This window comes from Rhinoderma darwinii, chromosome 2 (genome assembly GCF_050947455.1).
Source record: "Rhinoderma darwinii isolate aRhiDar2 chromosome 2, aRhiDar2.hap1, whole genome shotgun sequence".
Lineage (NCBI taxonomy): Eukaryota > Metazoa > Chordata > Amphibia > Anura > Rhinodermatidae > Rhinoderma > Rhinoderma darwinii.
Genome location: NC_134688.1, coordinates 166910132 through 166931810, shown reverse-complemented (window position 1 = coordinate 166931810; position 21679 = coordinate 166910132). Strand labels below are relative to the sequence as shown.

The 21679-nt window shown below is 44.9% G+C and overlaps 1 protein-coding gene across 1 annotated transcript in view; it reads left to right on the top strand.

Annotated features, from left to right (window-relative positions):
- Nucleotides 1-21679, top strand: part of TM9SF2 (transmembrane 9 superfamily member 2) — a 41286-nt gene that overhangs the window by 13699 nt on the left and 5908 nt on the right. Inside the window, exons 4-15 of the mRNA XM_075852455.1 lie at nt 2951-3078; nt 5011-5140; nt 5252-5376; nt 6071-6182; nt 6886-6965; nt 9028-9136; nt 10920-11052; nt 11422-11541; nt 11881-11938; nt 13464-13623; nt 17337-17488; nt 18215-18326. Of these exons, the coding sequence (XP_075708570.1) occupies nt 2951-3078; nt 5011-5140; nt 5252-5376; nt 6071-6182; nt 6886-6965; nt 9028-9136; nt 10920-11052; nt 11422-11541; nt 11881-11938; nt 13464-13623; nt 17337-17488; nt 18215-18326 (1419 nt within the window). The remainder of the gene's footprint in view (nt 1-2950; nt 3079-5010; nt 5141-5251; nt 5377-6070; nt 6183-6885; nt 6966-9027; nt 9137-10919; nt 11053-11421; nt 11542-11880; nt 11939-13463; nt 13624-17336; nt 17489-18214; nt 18327-21679) is intronic.

Here is a 21679-nt window from a genome sequence, read left to right as displayed (position 1 = left end):
CTCCCTGTATATGATGCCACACACCTCCCTGTATATGATGCCACACACCTCCCTGTATATGATGCCACACATCTCCCTGTATATGATGCCACACACCTCCCTGTATATGATGCCACACACCTCCCTGTATATGATGCCACACACCTCCCTGTATATGATGCCACACACCTCCCTGTAGATGATGCCACACACCTCCCTGTAGATGATGCCACACACCTCCCTGTAGATGATGCCACACACCTCCCTGTAGATGATGCCACACACCTCCCTGTAGATGATGCCACACACCTCCCTGTATATGATGCCACACAGCCTTCTTGTATATGCCACACCAGCCTCCCTGTAGATGATGCCACACCAGCCTCCCTGTAGATGATGCCACACCAGCCTCCCTGTAGATGATGCCACACCAGCCTCCCTGTAGATGATGCCACACCAGCCTCCCTGTAGATGATGCCACACCAGCCTCCCTGTAGATGATGCCACACCAGCCTCCCTGTAGATGATGCCACACCAGCCTCCCTGTAGATGATGCCACACCAGCCTCCCTGTAGATGATGCCACACCAGCCTCCCTGTAGATGATGCCACACCAGCCTCCCTGTAGATGATGCCACACCAGCCTCCCTGTAGATGATGCCACACCAGCCTCCCTGTAGATGATGCCACACCAGCCTCCCTGTAGATGATGCCACACCAGCCTCCCTGTAGATGATGCCACACCAGCCTCCCTGTAGATGATGCCACACCAGCCTCCCTGTAGATGATGCCACACCAGCCTCCCTGTAGATGATGCCACACCAGCCTCCCTGTAGATGATGCCACACCAGCCTCCCTGTAGATGATGCCACACCAGCCTCCCTGTAGATGATGCCACACCAGCCTCCCTGTAGATGATGCCACACCAGCCTCCCTGTAGATGATGCCACACCAGCCTCCCTGTACATGATGCCACACCAGCCTCCCTGTACATGATGCCACACCAGCCTCCCTGTACATGATGCCACACCAGCCTCCCTGTACATGATGCCACACCAGCCTCCCTGTACATGATGCCACACCAGCCTCCCTGTAGATGCCACACCAGCCTCCCTGTAGATCGTGCCACATCAGCCTCCCTGTAGATCGTGCCACATACTCACGAGAGCAGCGCCGTCTCTCCTCTTCTTCACTTGTGGTCACTCGTCTGCACGGGATCTGGCAAGGCAGCGCGACGGGGCGATGACGTCATCGAGGCGCCTTCAAACCCATGAAGACGAGTGACCACAGACGAGTGACCACACCTGAAGAAGCGCCGCAAACGTGAGTATGCCAACGATAGCCAGCAAGGGAACTAGTAGTTCCCTTGCCAATCCCCATGTAACAGATCAGTTTTTAACGGTTGTTACATGTATAGACAGCCGTTAAAAACGGATCCATTGACTTCTATGGGGGCCGTCAGGCCGTTAAAACGGCCAAAAATAGGACATGTCCTATTTTTTGACGGCCATTATTCACGGGCAGTTAAAAAAACGGCCGTGTGAATGCACCCATAGAATATCATTGTTCTGAAAACGGCCATGTGAAAGCCGTTAAAAGGACGGCCATCACATGGCCGTTTTTCACTGTCGTGTGAAAGAGGCCTTAGGCTCTATTCACACGACAGGCTCGATAAAAACGGCAGTTTTGGTCCGTTTTTCTCGGCCGTTGTGCATCCGGTCCTGGCCGTGTTTCCGTTTTTAACGGCCAATTTTGACCCGTTTTGCATCCGTTCTTTTCCCTGTCCGTTTTAAAATCTGATTATTTAATTTGTGCATTTTTTGCCACACACTTCCCTCTGTAGATACTGCCACACAGCCCCCCTACTTTCTGTGGATAGCACCACCGTTCCAGGAGGAGTCCCAGACTTCAAAGTCCATACATGGACAGTGAAGTCAGGGACTTCTCTTGGAGAAGAATCCCCAAACCCTGGCCACAGCGTTGCCGAAGCTGTGGCTGGGGATTGGGGATTCCGCTCCTACAGGGAGCAAAAAAATACCCTCCTCCTCCTCACATGCACTTCGTACTGGGAGGATGAGAGAGCAAACAATGGAGGACATGGCCGTCGCTCGGAACACATTCCAGTGATGGCCGTGTATTACCTGGCCCCATAGACTATGGGAGAATGGCCAAAAATAGGGCATGTCCAATTTTTTGATGGCCGGGTTTCGCGGGCAGTCAAAAAATCTGTCGTGTGAATAGCCCCATTTGGGGTCTATTGTTCCTACTGCGGCCGTGTGACGGCCGGGAAACACTGTCGTGTGAATAGGGCTTTTCTAAACTTTATCATGTAATACTTTTACAGCTGCGGGTTTCAAAGTACCTGACCGAGAACCTATGTAAACTGCTCTACAGTAGCCTCAGAATACTTAACAATTACTTGGAGATCTGAGTCGGTTGCTGCTCCACTTGCTTCTTTTTTTGTTAGTTAAGGCCTCATTCACACGGCAGGGTTTCCCGGCCGGCCCCCTAATGGGGCTATTCACACGGCAGGGTTTCCCGGCCGGCCCCCTAATGGGGCTATTCACACGACCGATTTTTTTGACGGCCGGGAAAACCGTCCGTCAAAAAATAGGACATGCTCTATCTTCACCCGGGTGCCTGGCTCCCATAGAAGTCTATGGGGCCGGGTATTACACGGCCATCACCGGGATGTGTCCCGAGTGATGGCCGGGTTTTCCGGCGCTTGCGCTCTATCTCCTCCTCCTCACAGCGCAGAGTGCATGTGAGGAGGAGGAGTTGATGCCATTCTGACGAATGCCGTTGCCGCTGATGTCACTGTCCGGATCTGCCCGGCACGGATGCAAAACTTAATGCAAACCGGCCGGGCAAAATGGCTGATTTTTACCGGCCGACACTCTGGCTCGGGAACGACCCGGTCGTGTGAATCCCGCCTAATTCTAACTCTGCAATTCTGTTCTGTTCCTTCACAGTTTAAATTTAAGGAAAACAAGAAATGTGAGGCAGTGTGTACCAAAACATACACTACTACAGATGCTCAGAGTAAACAGAAGTTGGAGTTCTTAAAAAAGAGCATGCTTCTTAACTATCAACACCACTGGTGAGTGTTCTAACAAAGCTACTGATTTTCTTTTAATAAATTTTCTGAAATAGTTAACCCTTTCATGCCGACAATCTGTAGATTCACGTCCTTTTCGCACATACCCCGTCCTGCCAGCGCGTGAATATAAAGATCTCTGTTCCAGCCGGCATAGCGATGTGAAAAGCGCTCGGACGCCGGCTGTGTCAGTGTCCCCGGCTCCCCAGCAACCTGTTCTCTGATAGCCGAACCAATTGGTTCGGCTACAGAGAATATGATCACCGTTATTAACTGCTTCCTGACCGCCCACAGTAAATTTCACGTCGGCGCTTGCTGGGTACTGTGCAGCGCCGACGTGATTTCACAGTGGGTGTTAAAAGCGCGATCCGGGTGTCTCAGAGTAGTGCTGACACACGGCTCACGCTGTTAACCCCTGCCTCTGGTCCCTTATTGGTTCAGGTCCTCCCGATCATGTGATCGCAGGGAAGGCTTGTTGTAGCAACGAACTGGAAAGTTTGTTGCTACAACAAACTTTCCCGAGGACCGATTGCGGGTGCTGCCATCGGTTGCATGGCAAAACCGGAGGCCATATAACGGCCTCCAGTCTGCCATTCACAGAAGCCTATGAGGACCAGCTGGTCCACATAGGCTTCCTGTCAGTGTGACTGTCAGCGTCACACTGACCGTTTATAACACGTTATACTACCTAGGTAGTGTAATGTATTATAGCAGCGATCAGTGCTTTGAGTGTATTCTTTGCTCGTTTGTTGGACTAAGTAGGTTTTATCTAAAGAAACTGCTTGCTTCTAAGTGGACAGCTTTTAATTTCTAGTGTCTGTAGTTCCATGAACTATTGATGTCTTTTGTGACTTTTTTTAAAAAAAACGTGTTATATATATATATATATAATATATATATATATATATATATATATATTTACTTTTTCAATCAGAATAAGGCCCTTTTCACATCACATTTTTTTACTTCCGTTGAAGGGCGTATGCCTGAGATGGAAGGCACGATGCATCCCACTGTGTGAGCATGTAGTGTGATACGTCACTCGATATATTGAGGGTATGTTCACACGGCCTATTTACGGACGTAATTCGGGCGTTTTTGCCCCGAACTACGTCTGAAAATAGCGCCTCAATAGCGCTGACAAACATCTGCCCATTGAAAGCAATGGGCAGACGTTTGTCTGTTCACACGAGGCGTATATTTACGCGCCGCTGTCAAATGACGGCGCGTAAATAGACGCCCGCGTAGAAGAAGTGACCTGTCACTTCTTTGGCCGTAATTGGAGCCGCTATTCATTGACTCCAATGAATAGCAGCGCTAATTACGGCCGTAATTGACGCGGCGTTCAAGCGCCTGCACATGCCGGTACGGCTGAAATTACGGGGATGTTTTCAGGCTGAAACGTCCCCGTAATTTCAGCCGTTACGGACTCCCGCCGTGTGAACATACCCTGACAGTGATGTCAGAAGCTTTCAACTATGGAGTCCCTGGCCAGAGCATCGCAAGAGCTCTGGCAGGACCTCCTGTTTTGGGAAAGGCCTTGACGTCACTGTCCAAATATGGACAGTCATGTTAAGGGCTTTGCAATGCGAGAAGCGTTGGCAATATGGACAGTAACGTCAGAGGCTTCTGGAGTCCTCGGCCAGAGTGCTACCGATGCTCTGACTGGGCCCATGACCTCACTGTCCATATATGGACATTTGACTAAAGGGGCTTCCCCAGGGCTGTAATCCCTAGGCAGAGGACTGGCCCTGGGAAAGCTCCCCATGGTATACATTTAACGTATACCTGTGACCGATGCTTTACAGTGGCATCCGGTACACATAGGCTGTGTACGGAGAGAAAGCATAGCGTGGCAGCCATATCTGAAATACAGATTGTCGTAATATAAGATACAGCTTAAAAATTTACACTATTTTATTTTTTTCATTTCAGGATTGTTGACAACATGCCGGTTACATGGTGTTACGAGGTAGAAGACAAAAAGAAATTTTGCAATCCTGGATTTCCTATTGGTTGCTACATAACAGAGGAGGGCCATCCTAAGGATGCATGTGTGATAAATGTGAGTATTTCCAATACGGAATGGGCAATTAAAAAAAATAGTAAAACGTGTGTGTGTGTGTGTTATGAAGTTAATATGGTTTTGCAATAAAAAAAATTTTTTTATTCACAGTCAGATTTTCATGAAAGGGATACATTCTACGTCTTCAATCATGTGGACATAACTATTTATTACCATGTTGTAGAGAATGAAGGGCAAGAATCTAGATTAGTTGCTGCTAAGCTAGAACCCAGAAGGTAAGTGAAGTGCTGTTTTTATATTTCCTCACACATATCGCATTTGTAGAAGAGCCTCCGGTTATTCCATCTCCCCTCTTCTTAGTGCCCTATAATAAAAAAAAAGTTTTCCTTCTGTTTGTTCACTGTGGCATATTATTTTTCACTAATTCAACATTAAGTTCTTCTTTTGGACTGTACAAAAATAATTGATGCCATGGTTCTCAAATCATGTTTTTAGGAATGTAAAAAATTTACGTGTGTGTGTCACCAAAAGGGAAATTATGGCATTGTCTCACGGGCTACCCACACAATTTTTTTGCCACATTCCTAGTACAATTAATGGTGCCATGAAAAACTACAGCTTGTCCCGCAAAAAAAAGCAAGCCCTTTATTGATGAAAAAATTAAAAAGTTATGGTTTTTGGAAGGTGGGGTGGAAAAAGAAAAAATGGCTACAGAGGGAAGGGTTTAAAGAGGATCTGTCCTATTGATGTTGTCCTGTCTGAGGACCGCATTAAGAAGTGACAATGATTTCAGTGGTCTGCTACGTTTTGGGAAAGCATAAATGACAGATCCTCTTTTCAACAAAAAAAAATAAAAGTACAGCATTTACTTGTTTGTTTCACTGTACTATTATTTTTCTTATCGAACTAATTTTATTTATGTGCATTACTTTCCTTTTATACATTGCCTCATTATTCTTTATTCTTCAGCTTCAAGCATACACATGCTGACAAACCCGATTGTTCTGGGCCTTCAATGGAAATACAAAATGCGTTTGTTGGAGAAGTTAAAATCCAATACACATATTCCGTTTCATTTCAGGTAAATATAGTGACCCAACTGGCACCCTTTGCTTTATAAATTTGGATGCCAGTTTATATTATATTACAGTACTGGACTAGGGGTAACATATTGCCACAGAGAATACTCAGTAAGGACATCTTTTAGATGCCTTAAAGAGGCTCTGTCACCAGATTATAAGTGCCCTATCTCCTACATATCAGTGACCAATCAGCGTCATACACTTCTCATTGTTACAGCCCATTGTTACAGTGTGATAGAGCAGTGCTGGAACAATGAGAAGTGTATGACAATTTTTAGTCCAAACATTTTTATTTTAATTATGCTTTCGATACGGTTTAATAAAAAAAAAAAATATTACTTTTGGAGATACAGCTTCTATGTATTCTGGTTACATAGAAGCTGTGTCTTGCGGTCACAGCCAAATCCGTTAGGTCAGTCTGGACTGACTGCTTCAGTAAACACTGGTCCCACATGTCTCTAACACGCAGGATCCAGCTATTCTCAATTACATCCAGAACTAGGATGTTATAAATAACGGCTGGATTCTCCAGCGCTCACCGAAGCAGTCGGTCTCGCTCACCTGACGGATTTGGCTGTGACTGCAAGATGCAGCTTCTATGTATCCCAAAAATTATTTTGAAGGTTTACATGGAACAGACACTTTAAAGACTAAGTGTGCCCTCCCTCCCTTTTTTTATTTTAACTCTTTGCTATTGTTCAGGAGCAAAAGGACATCAGATGGGCCTCCAGGTGGGATTACATCTTAGAATCTATGCCGCATACACACATTCAGTGGTTTAGGTAAGTGCATTTGTGCATGTGTTACTTGTAAGTTTAAGATTTGAATATCACGACCGTTTAAAGGGAACTATCCCGTTGAACATGCAGTCTGCCCTGCCGGCAGCAGGGTATAGCGCAAAAGGGACTGAGCAGATTATCTAGTTTCGTGGCAAAATATTCAGTAGAACTAGTCATTTATTCATTCAAACCTCTCCTTATTCTGGGCTAAGGAGTCCAGTGGGTTGTCGATCCATTAGTGAGACCGCCCACTGGACTCCTAAGCAGAGTGAGCAGAGGTGTGAATGAATAAAATACAAGTCATACTGAATCTTTTCCCACAAAGCTATTTATCAACCTGCTCATCTTCTGCGCTATAACCTTACGAGAATTTTGTGTACGCAAAGCCCTTATGTAAAAAAATTAAGCCCATTCTGGTATAAAAAGAGGAAACTGACTCTCCTCATGAATTTTAGAATGGGCCTCAATCATTTACAGAAGGGAATATCTTTATTTTAGAAAGCTCCCCCTGCCGCTCAAATGGCCGAGAGCACTTATGGAACTGGCTGGTGACCACAAATCAAACTCCTTTTCCACAGTTTCTTTGTTTACAATGAACTCCACACTTGGTCTTAGGTGGCCAGAAACCCTGGGATCGGACTGACAAGTCTCAACAGTATCTTTAAGCAGCACATCCGAATCCCCTCACATTGCTGTTGTGGGACTGGAAACTGGGTAGCATTTAGGGTGCAGTCACATGCAGCAGATTATGTTGGAGATTTTTCTATAACTGAAAATCCGTTCCACCCATCTGACTGGGATTGTTTCTGCAGCAAGCACATGGGTTTTTTCAAGTTCCGTTTGGAAATTTCTGCAACAAAATCTGCCACGTGTGAATCCACCCTATAGGTGGGTTTACATAACAAGCGCTGATTGACAATGGAACAAGTCCATCGGCGCCTGTTAACAGGCCCTTTCACATGGGCCAATGCTCCTGTATGGGGATGAACGATGGTTGATACGATTGTTCAGCCCCTATCAGTCTGCATAATTGTCCGCAGTGCGTCCCCTGTTTACACGGGCCAATAATTGGCCAAACGAGCATGACCTGTAAATGGGCCCTAGCATTTCATGCTACCCTATGTAAACACGTACTACATACATGACCACTTACTATGTACACACTTGAACACTTACAGTAGACTTACACTTATCACTTACAGGTATGCCAAGATGTACCAACACATACATTCTCACTACTACATGCACGCATACTGACCACATACAGTCAAACATGTTTTCTCGTTTACTACATCCACACTCTATTTACAGGCATGCACTCTCAACACATAGCAACCCACATTCACTACAAATACACACACTAACACTAGCTACTTAGATGCACACACATTATATACAGTCAAATATCTTACCTTCGTACACATTATACATTTACTGAATTTTGCACACGCATTTACACTGACAGACATAATGAGCCCTTACCTCTTTCGTAATGGGGAAAGAGATGAAGATCGCTACCGCCTCTGCCCGGTCTACTGTTGACGCAACTGCCCTCTGATACGGATACCAATCTATTACATATGGGTGTGACTGTCGGCACCCAAGGGTAAGCGGAGGCAGCGACTGTGTGTTACACTAACTGTTGGTATGTGTACATAATATACAGAGCGCAGGCAATCCGACCGTTGGGCAGTAGCCTTATACATCACGGCTAATAAGCGCCTGTGTGTGACCTATAATACTACTGTACATCGCTACCCGCTTTCCTGCACTCTGTTTATGTTAACACAGTACACAGTCCGTGTTACTGCCGACTCTCTTCCTCTGCTAATCCTGTGGTGCTGACTGTCACATCCATAAGTAATTGATCGGCGGGGGATGAGAAGCGGTGGGGGCGGGGCTTATATTGTTTCTGTTTTGCCAAGAATCAGAATCGTGGCATATTGAAAGGACTAATTCATCAAATTATTGTAATTCATTGCCCAGCCCTATGTTCACGTAATGGGTATGAATATGAAGTTCCATTGACAAATGTCTTAATAACCTGTTTTCTTTTTTACTATAGCATAATGAATTCTTTAGTGATCGTTCTCTTCTTGTCTGGTATGGTTGCCATGATTATGCTGAGAACGCTGCACAAAGATATTGCAAGATACAACCAGATAGATTCTACAGTAAGTATCTGCACATCAGAGTAACTAGTTCATTACACTCTGTAAGGATACATTCACACGAGCATTACATATTTGTGCGAGTTAAAAACTAAGTTAAGTGAGTTAAATCTGTGTGCGTTGCGTTATCCACCAGTGTGCTTTGCGAGTTGCATGTTTTTCACGCACCCGCAAGCACTTTTTTCTCCAATGTAATTGCATAAAACACAGACAGCACACAGATGTGCATCCGTGTGCTGTCGGTGGTTTTCACACACCCATTGACTTCAATGTGCTGAAAACTCACGCATGTGTGAATAACCCCATTAAAATCAATGTGGTTGTGTGCTGTTCGTTATAACGCACAGCACATGGACGAGATTCACGCTCGTGTGAATGAGCTCTTAGGAAGACTAAGTTTACACCTGCGTCGGTGTGTTCTGCTCAGTCAGAGGAGTGGAACAATGGAAGCAACGGTTGTAATTTGCTGCTTTTAAGTAATTATAGCAGAGATGCTTTTATTAAAATGTAGTTACTCTGTTCTGAAATGACTGTCCAATCGTGAGCTAGATCTGTGACTGCAGCTTATCTGCAGTGCCTACAGGGAGCCGAAGGTTGACAGAAATTACCTAATCGTTGGTTTAGCTGCTGTTCTCCCCCCTTGAGCCTTAGCAAGGAGGAACCTAGAGTTGCCTTAACCCCTTCCCCCTGCTTGCATTCTGGGCCCTAATGTCCAAGCCATTTTTTACATTGTCACATTCAAAGAGCTGTAACTTTTTTATTTTTGCGTCGGCATAGGTGTATAAGGTCTTGTTTTTTGCGGGAAGACTTGTAGTTTTTATTGGTACCATTTGAGAGTAGATGCGACTTTTTGATCACTTTTTATCACATTTTTTTAAAGTCAGGATTAACAGAAAACGGCAATTTTTCCATTGTTTTTTATCTTATTTTTTACGGCGTTCACAGTGCGGGTTAAATAATGTAACAGCTTTATAGTCGGGGTCGTTACGGACGCGGCGATACCAAATATGTGTAACTTTTTTGCTTTATTGTAGTTTTTTTTAATAGTAAAGCATTTTGTAAGGGGAAAAAGTGGGTTTTTCATTTTTTTTGTTTCACTTTTTTTTTTAAATGAACTTTATTAAACTTTTTTACTTTTATACTAGTCCAACTAGGGGACTTCCCTATCCTCCGATCGCTATTATAATACATTGCAATACTTTTGTATTGCAGTGTATTACTGCCTGTCCGTTTAAAACGGACAGGCATCTGCTTGGTCATGCCTGCGGCATGATCTAGCAGGCATTCGCTCCAGGCAGACCTGGGGGTCTTTATTAGACCCCCGGCTGCCATAGAAGACACAGAAATTCGGCGATTTTATCGCCGGGTGTCAGTGAGATGAGAGGGAGCTCCCTCCCTCTCTCCTAAACCATTCAGATGCGGTGCTCGCTATTGTGCACCGCATCTGAAGGGTTAAACGGGTGAGATCGATACTAATATCGATCTCACCCGGCAGAGCAGGGACGCTCCCAGCCCTCAGCTGCCTCTGGCAGCTGAGAGCAGGGAGATTTCACGGCTCCCTGCTCTGTTTACTTCTACAGCAGCGACGTAGAATAGCGGCGCTCTAGAATAAAGCCCACTAATGACCGCTGTAAAAAGACGTATCGGCGGTCATTAAGGGGTTAATTATTTTTTCTGTTTTGGTCCATTTGTTCTTTGTTTACAGTGTATTTTACAGAACACGCTGTATCACAGAGCACGCTAGTTTAGACATGTGTTTCACAGATTGTTTACATTTCTTGTACAGGAAGATGCCCAAGAAGAGTTTGGTTGGAAACTGGTGCACGGTGATATTTTCAGGCCCCCCAGGAAGGGCATGCTGCTTTCTGTTTTCCTGGGTTCTGGCGCTCAGATCTTGATAATGACATTTATCACTTTGTGTAAGTATGCAATGTGTGTTATGTTGAAAGGGAAATTATTGTTTAGAGAGATCGCGTCTGTACAGTGCTTGCCCAGATAACATTTTATAGAGGTGTACCTCCTAATATACTTTTACAGAATGTGCGTGCAAATAGGTCATCACTTTTGCCTCCATTATATAATGTCCTTAGATTATGTATTAACCTGCTTTCCCCGAATGTAGTCAATCAGGATTCTGGTATTCTTAGTGGCATGAATAGCATTACAGACTCTATTATTGCTGTTAAAAATATCATAAAGGCCGACTGAACCGCCGATGTAGGCTCTCAATAGAAGTGTGAACTGAGCCTTCGTAATATTTAAAAATAATTCTTTCTTCTCTGTTTCAGTTTTTGCGTGCCTGGGATTTTTGTCTCCTGCTAACAGAGGTGCCCTGATGACATGTGCTGTTGTCCTGTGGGTGTTGCTTGGTACTCCAGCTGGCTATGTAGCGTCCCGATTCTACAAATGTAAGTGGACAAATAAAACGACATGAACTGTACGTTTAAGACCTGAATATGTGCCCTTTCTAGAAAGGTAGAGCTCCCTGTATGCAGGAGGAGTTACTTTCACATGTTTATGGAGTACTGGTGTTTATAGTGCAAGCACAAGAAGTCATATACACAGGACTAGAAGTGCAAAGGCAAGCAAAAAAGCCGAAGCTCCAGAAGTATGTCTTGTGTAAAGTAGCCTCTCGTTCTAAAATCGTTATGTACCTCATACCCCACATTTCTAGTTACTGGACTTATTCTGCTCTGTGCTTGGCTAACAAGTCTCTCTCTCTCTCTCTCTCTCTCTCCTTAATTTAGCATTTGGTGGGGAAAAATGGAAAACAAACGTATTGCTGACCTCGTTTCTCTGTCCTGGGTAAAGTATCTTGTAAAGCTATTGTAATTCACATTGTGATTCCCCTATGTAGTTCATCAGATTAAGTAGGACAATCTCCTAAATCACTGAAAAGAAAGTTGTCAATAAATCATTATCATAATAACAAATAAGAATTAAAAATGAAATGGTTACCATAATCCGCGTTCGTGAGTAGAAAGTGTGGTGTCTGGATTAAGGCGTGAGAAGATAACCAATATTCTAAAGCGATTTTAAGATGAATGTCCTAATTGGAGGATGGGGGTCTGTATTCCAATCTGTGTATAAAGGATTTTCCTATCCTTAAGCAGGAGGGTAGTGAATAAATGGCACATGTAAGTGATGAGGAGCAATTAGAACCATTCCTGCCATTGCCTCTCTTAGGAGTACAGATGTAAATGGGCATTGCAACTGCTCGGTTTGGGTGGGAACACACACAACCTACACACTTGGGATTTTCCGTAACAGTAGAAGCAGTGTGGATGAGATCTGAACAAATGTCGTTATCCACCCACAGCTTTAAGAACGGTTCATAAATGGACCCTCGGTGTGTTTTTTTTCAAAGGAGTGCTCCGGTGAATCTTTTTTTTTTTTTTTTTTTTTTATATCGTGGCCCCCGTTTGGAAAGTACACTTGGTAAAAGGTAGGGCAGGTCGTCTTCTTACCGGGGAATTTGTTGCCAGACTATATGCTCCGTTCCCGGAATCAGGCAGTCATGTGAAATAAGGTTGGTCCGGGAACTGAGCATATAGTAAGGCAATAGGTCGCCCGGTAAGAGGATGACCTGCCATACCCTTTACCGAGTGCTTTTTTCAAACGGGCTACGATCAAAAATAATTCACTGGAGTGTTCTTTCAGCCGCATCATGTGAATTTATGCTGTGGAATCTCTGCTCTTGTGTCGCAGGTTTTCTCTATTAAGTTCAATGGGGAGGTAAAACCCACAACAGAGCCATGTGTTGTGACATTTGCGGTGAAAATGCTGCAATTCCGCTACAAAATGGAAAAAAAAGCGCAATTTTTGTTTCAAATTCACCGGAGCGCTCCTTTGAAAAAAAAAAACAAACACACCGAGGGTCAATTTATGAACTGTTCTTAAAGTTGTGGGTGGATAACGACATTTGTTCAAATCTCATCCACACTGCTTCTACTGTTTGCAGAAAATCCCAAGTGTATAGGTTGTGTGTTCCCACCCCAACAGAGGTGTAAACAGAGCCGTTGCAATGACCATGTACGTCTGTTCTCATAATAAAAAAAACCTGATACCCGACGGAAACATAACTCATCAGGTTTTTTCCTCTATTGACTTTTATTGGCTCAGTCATAACAGATCCCTGAGATCTGTCATGGCTCCTGTAAAAACGGACCGCATAATGCAAGTGTGAACAGAGCCTTATTACCTGCTGTTATCATTTCTGTTTTGTTAAGTAGCTATTAAACTGATCGAAGCGTTTGAAATAAGAATATTCCTACTTCACAAACTGCATGATACCAAGAAATATATGTATGTTTTCGTTTTTACCCCTTAGGATTGTATTTGCTGATTTCTTTTTGATGAACTTAATTCTATGGGGAGAAGGATCCTCTGCAGCAATTCCATTTGGTACCCTTGTAGCAATCCTGGCATTGTGGTTTTGCATTTCTGTCCCTCTCACTTTCATTGGAGCTTATTTTGGATTTAAAAAGAATGTAAGTATTTTGATTTGACATTCAGGTTTCTAAACACGCAGACAATCTTACGTGTTCCAAAAACTGCTCCTACTAACCGCTTCAGGTCTAAGGGAAGGTTCACACAGTGTGTTTTTTTGCAGGCAGAAAATCTGCCTCAAAACTCTGTTTGGAATTTTGAGGCAGATTTTGCTCTTCCTGCACGCCGATTTTTGCTGCATTTTTCACCTGCGGCCATTGAACGCCGCGGGCAAAAGACTACGTGAAATACGCTTTCTCTGCCTCCCATTGATGTCAATAAGAGGTCAAAGACGTAAACGCCCGAAGATGGGGCATGTCACTTCTTTCTCCCACGAGAAAAAAACGCCTCCGCCTCTTGTTGACATCAATGGGAGGCATTTTCGGCCGTTTTTTGTCGCGTTTTCCGACGTGGTTTTTAGTGTCAAAAAACTCTGTGTGAACTTACCCTAAGGGAATTTTTGGCCTTCGGGATCATACACTATATTATAGCACTATAGCATTATTATAATAGTAAAAACAGTAAAAAAAAGTTTTAACATTGTTTTTCTGGTTCTCATATAGCGACACCTAGGGCTTGGGCATTAAACAAATTTGTTTTAATTTGCTATTCACACCTCCTATTTTACTAGAGTATCATGAAATCGAGTTACTTGCATGCTGACCTTGTGTCGCAGCACAAGCCTCTAGTACCTACAATAAACACGACCGTTCTCTTAGGCTGGGTTCACACGACCTATTTTCAGACGTAAACGAGTCGTATTATGCCTCGATTTACGCCTGAAAATACGGCTACAATACGTCGGCAAACATCTGCCCATTCATTTGAATGGGTTTGCCGACGTACTGTGCCGACGACCTATAATTTACGCGTCGTCGTTTGACAGCTGTCAAACGACGACTTGTAAAATGACAGCCTCCTCAAAGAAGTGCAGGACACTTCTTTGGACGTAATTTGAGCCGTTTTTCATTGAATTCAATGAAGAACAGCTCTAAATTATGGCCGTCAATGACACCTCGCAAAATGCGAGGACGAACAATTACGTCTGAAATCACGGAGCTATTTTCTCCTGAAAACAGCTCCGTAATTTCAGACGTAACGGAGGCTGCCGTGTGCACATACCCTTAACCATCTTATGTCCTGTCTAGTTTCTCCTCAGCAGTATATTGGGGAAGGGGCCCTCTTGGCACATTAATGTGCTCTCCAGGAAGCCTCTATATAATATAAATAAAAAAAATATCCATATATTTAGCTTTCCTGGCAGATTTGGTAAACGAACACCGCAAAAGCAGTATGAAAGCATCCATAGGCCCTGTTCACACTGAGTTTTTTTTACATGGAAACTGTGCCAAAAAATGGACAAATGCCTCCTATTGAGTTCAATGGGAGGCGGATGCGTTTTTTAAACGCTCGCGGTAAAAAGCATCATGCCCAATCTTCGGGCGTTTACGCCTCTGACCTCCCATTGACCTCAATTAGAGGCAGAGAAAGCGTATTTTGTGGCGTTTTGTGTGAGCGAAAATCGCGGCAAACCGCGTGCAGGCAGATTAAAATCTGCCTCAATATTCCAAACGGAATTTTGAGGCACAATTTTCCTCCTGCAGAAAACTGTGTGAACTCAGCCTTAAAGGGAACCTGTCACCAGCTAAGATTCTGTGTTAAGACCAGAATTACACATTTCCATTAGTCTAGACCAGAGGTCCCCAACCTTTTTATAAACTTTGAGTGATGGTCGGGAGACACCTTTAAGGCCTCATGCACACTACCGTAGCCGTGTGTACGGCCTGTGATTTTGGCACGGACGGCCACGAAGTGTCATCCGCAGGTCACGGACCGTGCACACATTGACTTCAATGAGCCCCGCCTTAAAGGGGTTATCCAGGGACAAAAAAAATTGCGTTGCAATAATATATTTATGTGAAACTAAGTAATTTACTAATATACTTTAATTTAAAATTCTGTACTAAATGGTGCTGTTCAAACCTCATGAATTATTCAGGAAGTGCTGGAGCTTTTCTAATAATGACGCTCCGACACGGCCCCACGTGACTGAGCTCTTGCTTCATGTGCTGTTCGTGAACGTGACCGAGTGGGCTGTCACATTGCCTATTGCTTGAGTCCTGAGCAGAGCATCAGCTGGCGCTTTGCTCGGGACTCCGGTACTGTTGCTGACGTCTCTGCCCATATATGTGACAGTGACGTTGGCAGAAGTGCTGCAGTCCCCAGGCAATGCATCAGCTGATGCTCTGCTCGGGGACTCCAGCGATAGGAAACCCCTTAATTGACCAAATATGGATGTGTGGGGTGCTGGAGTCTCGAGCAAAGCGCCAGTTGATGCTTTTCTCAGGACTCAAGCAATAGGCAATGTGACAGCCCACTCGGTCATGTTCATGAAGCAAGAGCTCAGTCACGTGGGGCCGTGTCTGAGCGTCATGATCGTTATTAGGAAAGCTCCAGCACTTCCGGAAACCATTCACAAGGTTTGAACTGCACCATTTAGTACAGAATTGTAAATTTAAATATATTAGTAAGTTACTTAGTTTCACATAAATATATTAATGCAATGCATTTTTTGGTCCCCGGATAACCGCTTTAAGTACAAAATACGTTAACTTATTATACGTGGAGAAACATTAATCTGAAAATGTAAATGTCATTATTGTATTTCAGTTTAAACTGGTATATTACTACTCAAATTGGCGCTGTTCGGAGTATAGGATATGTCTGTAATTTTGTGGATGTCATATTGTAGCAAGTACATATGGTCTAAACTCAGAGCTCCTATGTTGAGCCACACAGCGGGGGTCATGAGCCACATGTTGCTCCGGAGCATTTCATTCTGTTTTTAGCAACCTACACAACCATAGCATTACCAATCATCTCTTCTGGTAATGTATACAGTTGGATGGGCATTGCAAAGGGGAACTGTTAATGTAAAAATCTGATCCCTGCTTATATTGACACATATGTCATCTCAACTTCAAATTATTACAGAAATAAAACTGCAAAACCTTTGTGTAGGACAAGGCATAAGAGCTCTCGGTTGTAGCACACGCTCCGCATCCTAAAGCAGGGAATCTATTTTCTGTAATAAAGATGGATTCGGTTTTTTGCCCTCGCTGACAGCAGGATGCCTCAGATTGTGTGGACGAGGTGATTGAGGAATAAATGACAGCAAAATTGTGCCTATTCCACTAGCAGGACCAACAGATTTTATCATATCTAATCATAAACTGAAGCTTGTTTATAGATAAGTGTTTGGACAAGATTTTCTCCGTTATGAAGAGAATTTTAAATGCATTTATAGCAACATCTAATGTATGTGTTAATATTTGTGTACTGCTAAACCTTTCTCCCCTCCTAAGAACTTGCTCTTAAACAGGTAAAAGGTGACTTTGTTCTTTCTGGTACACATTCGGATTTAACCCTTACTTACCAAATGGTTGAGTGAGATGTTTGTTTTAATGCATTCGTTTGTAATCCGCATGTGGGTACCAGGTCTGCCACCTTAGTGCAGAAGGATTTTTAGCTACAGGCTTTGATGGGTTCCGTTTTTCATGTTGGAACTGCTGTTTGATGTCTGCAGTAGTTATTTGCCACCATTAGTCAGCAGGAACACCAGAGGAAAAGCTTGAAAATAGGATGGTAGTGGAAGACAGCGATTAAATAAATGGCCCTGTAATAATGCATTTGCTTTCTCTTCTTTCCTTATTAGGCTATTGAACACCCGGTCCGCACCAATCAGATCCCTCGTCAGATTCCTGAGCAGTCCTTTTACACAAAGCCATTACCTGGTATCATTATGGGTGGAATTTTGCCCTTCGGGTGCATCTTCATTCAACTGTTTTTCATTCTTAATAGTATTTGGTGAGCTGATATTTTTATTTTTTTATGTATTTCACAGCCAAGTCCTTTTAGCTGTTTTCACAATCCTCACAGGGCCTCTCCTCTTACGTTGTGCCCATTTCTATTTCACTCTGACTGAGGAGAACTATTGGTTGATTTCATTGGGCTGTGAATTAGTTAAGATCGGAGAACTGTCGTCTACGTAGAGTGGAATTGAGCGACATTACTTGGGAACCATGAATTAAGCATTGCAAGGTCATTTAACTCCCAGCCACCCGCGGTGAAATTGGTTTATGCTGTAATTTTCTTTTCAGGTTGATGGCAGTTACTTGAGTTCCAATTTTTATGATCCTTATAAAAAGCCTGTAGCTTCTCTAGTTATTTAGATTGCTCGTGCGTTTAACAATCAAGACTTGGTACATCTATGAATGTAGAATTCTCCCTATTAGGAGTGCGATGTGTACAACTAAATAGAGCTTTCTTGGTCAAATGGACAGGAAGGAAGAATGTGTAGACTTAAATGAATGAGGGTTTTGTTAACTTCTATAACACCTTATTCTTTTTTTCTTTTTTTTTTTTAATAGTGCTAAAGGGTGGAGATCTAGTGCTCCTGCACCCATAGCTTACGAGCAAAAAAAGCATGCACTGCAGAATGTCTACATTATTCTTATTCGTTTAAAATGACGTCATGTCTTGTTCCATGCTTTTACTATATTGTCTAAAACGTTTCCTTTTTTTTTATTTTAGGTCCCATCAGATGTATTACATGTTTGGGTTCCTGTTTCTCGTATTCATTATTTTAGTTATTACATGCTCAGAAGCAACAATATTACTCTGCTATTTTCACCTGTGTGCAGAGGTAGGATTTTACAGTTCTAATCCGTGTTCAATGTTGTATAGTTGACAATTGCTTGCATATTTTTGACTCTGGTATATCATTGGCTCTTACAGGGGTTGTCTCATGAAGACAAACCCTTTTGCAGTCAAAGCCAGTCTAATTATGAGCGTGGGTCTGGCTTAAGGAACAACTGGCGATCAGTTGTTATGGGGCTGACCTCTGCTTCCCCAGGCGATATTTTGGTGGCAATGGCTGCTGCAAGTGAAATGTAGCATTAAATAGTGGCCTTTTCAGACGAATGGCTGTACATGTAATACGTGGCCAGCCAGAACATCAGATACTCTTCACACTGGCTCGGATAAACAAATATCGATCGATAAAGCTCATTAATTGGCGCTTGTTAGCTCCATTTACAAGGACCAATGATCGTTATTGTATGGGGACAAATGCTCCTACGTACGAATGTTCGTCCCCTTACATTGCTTACACAGGGCGATGTGCTGCCGACTAGTGACCATTTTTTTTTGCCTGAATAAGAGATCCGATGAATGAGCGTTTGTACAACCCATGTAAAAGGGCCTTTAGTTTAGTTACATTGGCCCATGAGACAACACCTTTTAAGAAATCTCTGCAAGACCCTGTACAAGCAATAACTGATCTTAAAGACTACCTTCAGTGGAAACACAACTTTCCATGTTTGCATTCTCCATCTAATATACCACACGCTACACTTTTATGCATTCTGTACTGACTCTTTGAACTGCAGACTTGTCTGTGCTTTAAAAAAAAAAAAAAAAAGCCTCCATCTTGATTCCCCAGCTTTCTCTTCCACTCTGCTTTGCTATCAATCCCATGATTCACCACAACATCACATGACTAGCTAAAGACCATACCATTTCTGCATTCTGGGGACATTGATTATCACTCTCTCTATATTCTCTTAAATCTGCGAAACCATAAGTATACAGACAAGGAGGTTGCACTATATCCTTCTACATTATCCCTGTGTGACAGGATCCTGTCTAAGTATCAGTGGCAACTGATAGAAGTTTCTCTCCGCCCTGTGCAAAACTAGTGTGGTACAGGAACTGCTGAAGCCTGTGATGGGTGACACACAGATCTCCATAGACTGAAGTAGAGAAAGCGTGTCACCGAGCCAGATTCACACTCACGCTAAGCAACCACCCCAGTCTGATATATAGAAATAGAAGCAGCAAGAAAAATACACATGGGAATGTTTAGTTTTGGATGGAGTGTCCCTTTTTTAAAGGTTATTCCTCTATTCATATTAACACCGGTCTGATGAATTTGTGATTTTCTCATGCAACTGGATTGCTCTGGCAGACATTTGCATTATGCAATTTAAAAATAGAGATGAATTGTCATTTGTTGATACATGTTTGGTCAGCTTCACAGTAGACTAATTAAAAACAGTGGCTATAGGGCTGCTCTTTTGTAAAAGATTGTACAGTGAAACCTCCCCAAAATACCACCTCTGTCTATGTTCAGTGGCCCTCTTGAAAAAAAACCTCAATCTGACCGGTGACCACCCTTTTTGAACACAATTTTTTTTTTTTTTCTGGGGCCTATTTGTAAAGACCACATGCATCAATTACGGATGTAGCCATCTTTAACTTGATTCTGATAACTTGCTGCAGCGTGATATCACAACACAAAAGCCATTAAAATGTTATTGAAAAAGTCAAGATAAGTGATCTAGCCACTGTTTATTTAATGCGTTAAGTCAAGGTAAAGACGGCTACATCTGTATTTGCATTTTCCCTACATTTAATCTCATGGGACAAAGCAGCGTGAAACGAGGCAGAGGACCGGACCCAGAGAAGAGAAGGGGGAGGGACCTGCAAAGCTTTGAAAATCTCCTCTTGCTGCCTCCTTTCTCAACACTGATGTATCCCTTGAATGAATGCCAATTACTGACTATCAGGAGAGGAGCAAGAGGAGGGGAGTTACCAAACTGTGCTGTTGAGAGAGGGGCAATCATCTGGAGGTAAACGAGGGGAGCCCATGCCCGGGGCCTGAGGAGGAGGAGAGGGGAGCCCATGCCCGGGGCCTGAGGAGGAGGAGAGGGGAGCCCATGCCCGGGGCCTGAGGAGGAGGAGAGGGGAGCCCATGCCCGGGGCCTGAGGAGGAGGAGAGGGGAGCCCATGCCCGGGGCCTGAGGAGGAGGAGAGGGGAGCCCATGCCCGGGGCCTGAGGAGGAGGAGAGGGGAGCCCATGCCCGGGGCCTGAGGAGGAGGAGAGGGGAGCCCATGCCCGGGGCCTGAGGAGGAGGAGGAGAGGGGAGCCCATGCCCGGGGCCTGAGGAGGAGGAGGAGAGGGGAGCCCATGCCCGGGGCCTGAGGAGGAGGAGGAGAGGGGAGCCCATGCCCGGGGCCTGAGGAGGAGGAGGAGAGGGGAGCCCATGCCCGGGGCCTGAGGAGGAGGAGGAGAGGGGAGCCCATGCCCGGGGCCTGAGGAGGAGGAGGAGAGGGGAGCCCATGCCCGGGGCCTGAGGAGGAGGAGGAGAGGGGAGCCCATGCCCGGGGCCTGAGGAGGAGGAGGAGAGGGGAGCCCATGCCCGGGGCCTGAGGAGGAGGAGGAGAGGGGAGCCCATGCCCGGGGCCTGAGGAGGAGGAGGAGAGGGGAGCCCATGCCCGGGGCCTGAGGAGGAGGAGGAGAGGGGAGCCCATGCCCGGGGCCTGAGGAGGAGGAGGAGAGGGGAGCCCATGCCCGGGGCCTGAGGAGGAGGAGGAGAGGGGAGCCCATGCCCGGGGCCTGAGGAGGAGGAGGAGAGGGGAGCCCATGCCCGGGGCCTGAGGAGGAGGAGGAGAGGGGAGCCCATGCCCGGGGCCTGAGGAGGAGGAGGAGAGGGGAGCCCATGCCCGGGGCCTGAGGAGGAGGAGGAGAGGGGAGCCCATGCCCGGGGCCTGAGGAGGAGAGGGGAGCCCATGCCCGGGGCCTGAGGAGGAGAGGGGAGCCCATGCCCGGGGCCTGAGGAGGAGAGGGGAGCCCATGCCCGGGGCCTGAGGAGGAGGAGGAGAGGGGAGCCCATGCCCGGGGCCTGAGGAGGAGGAGGAGAGGGGAGCCCATGCCCGGGGCCTGAGGAGGAGGAGGAGGAGAGGGGAGCCCGGGGCCTGAGGAGGGGAGCTCATGCCCGAGAAGGAGACACTACAGTACTAAAAACCCCATCATGCGCTAGGCCAAACTGGGAAGTCACAGGTATTCGACAACTTTGAATGTTTAGTTAGCCTTTAACATGTAAAACCAATATTCAAATCGTATACCAAAGAACTTCTGGCATGTCATAGTCCCATGTCAGAAGTTTTGATCGGTGGGGGACTGAGCACTGAGACCCCCACTGATTGCTAAAATGA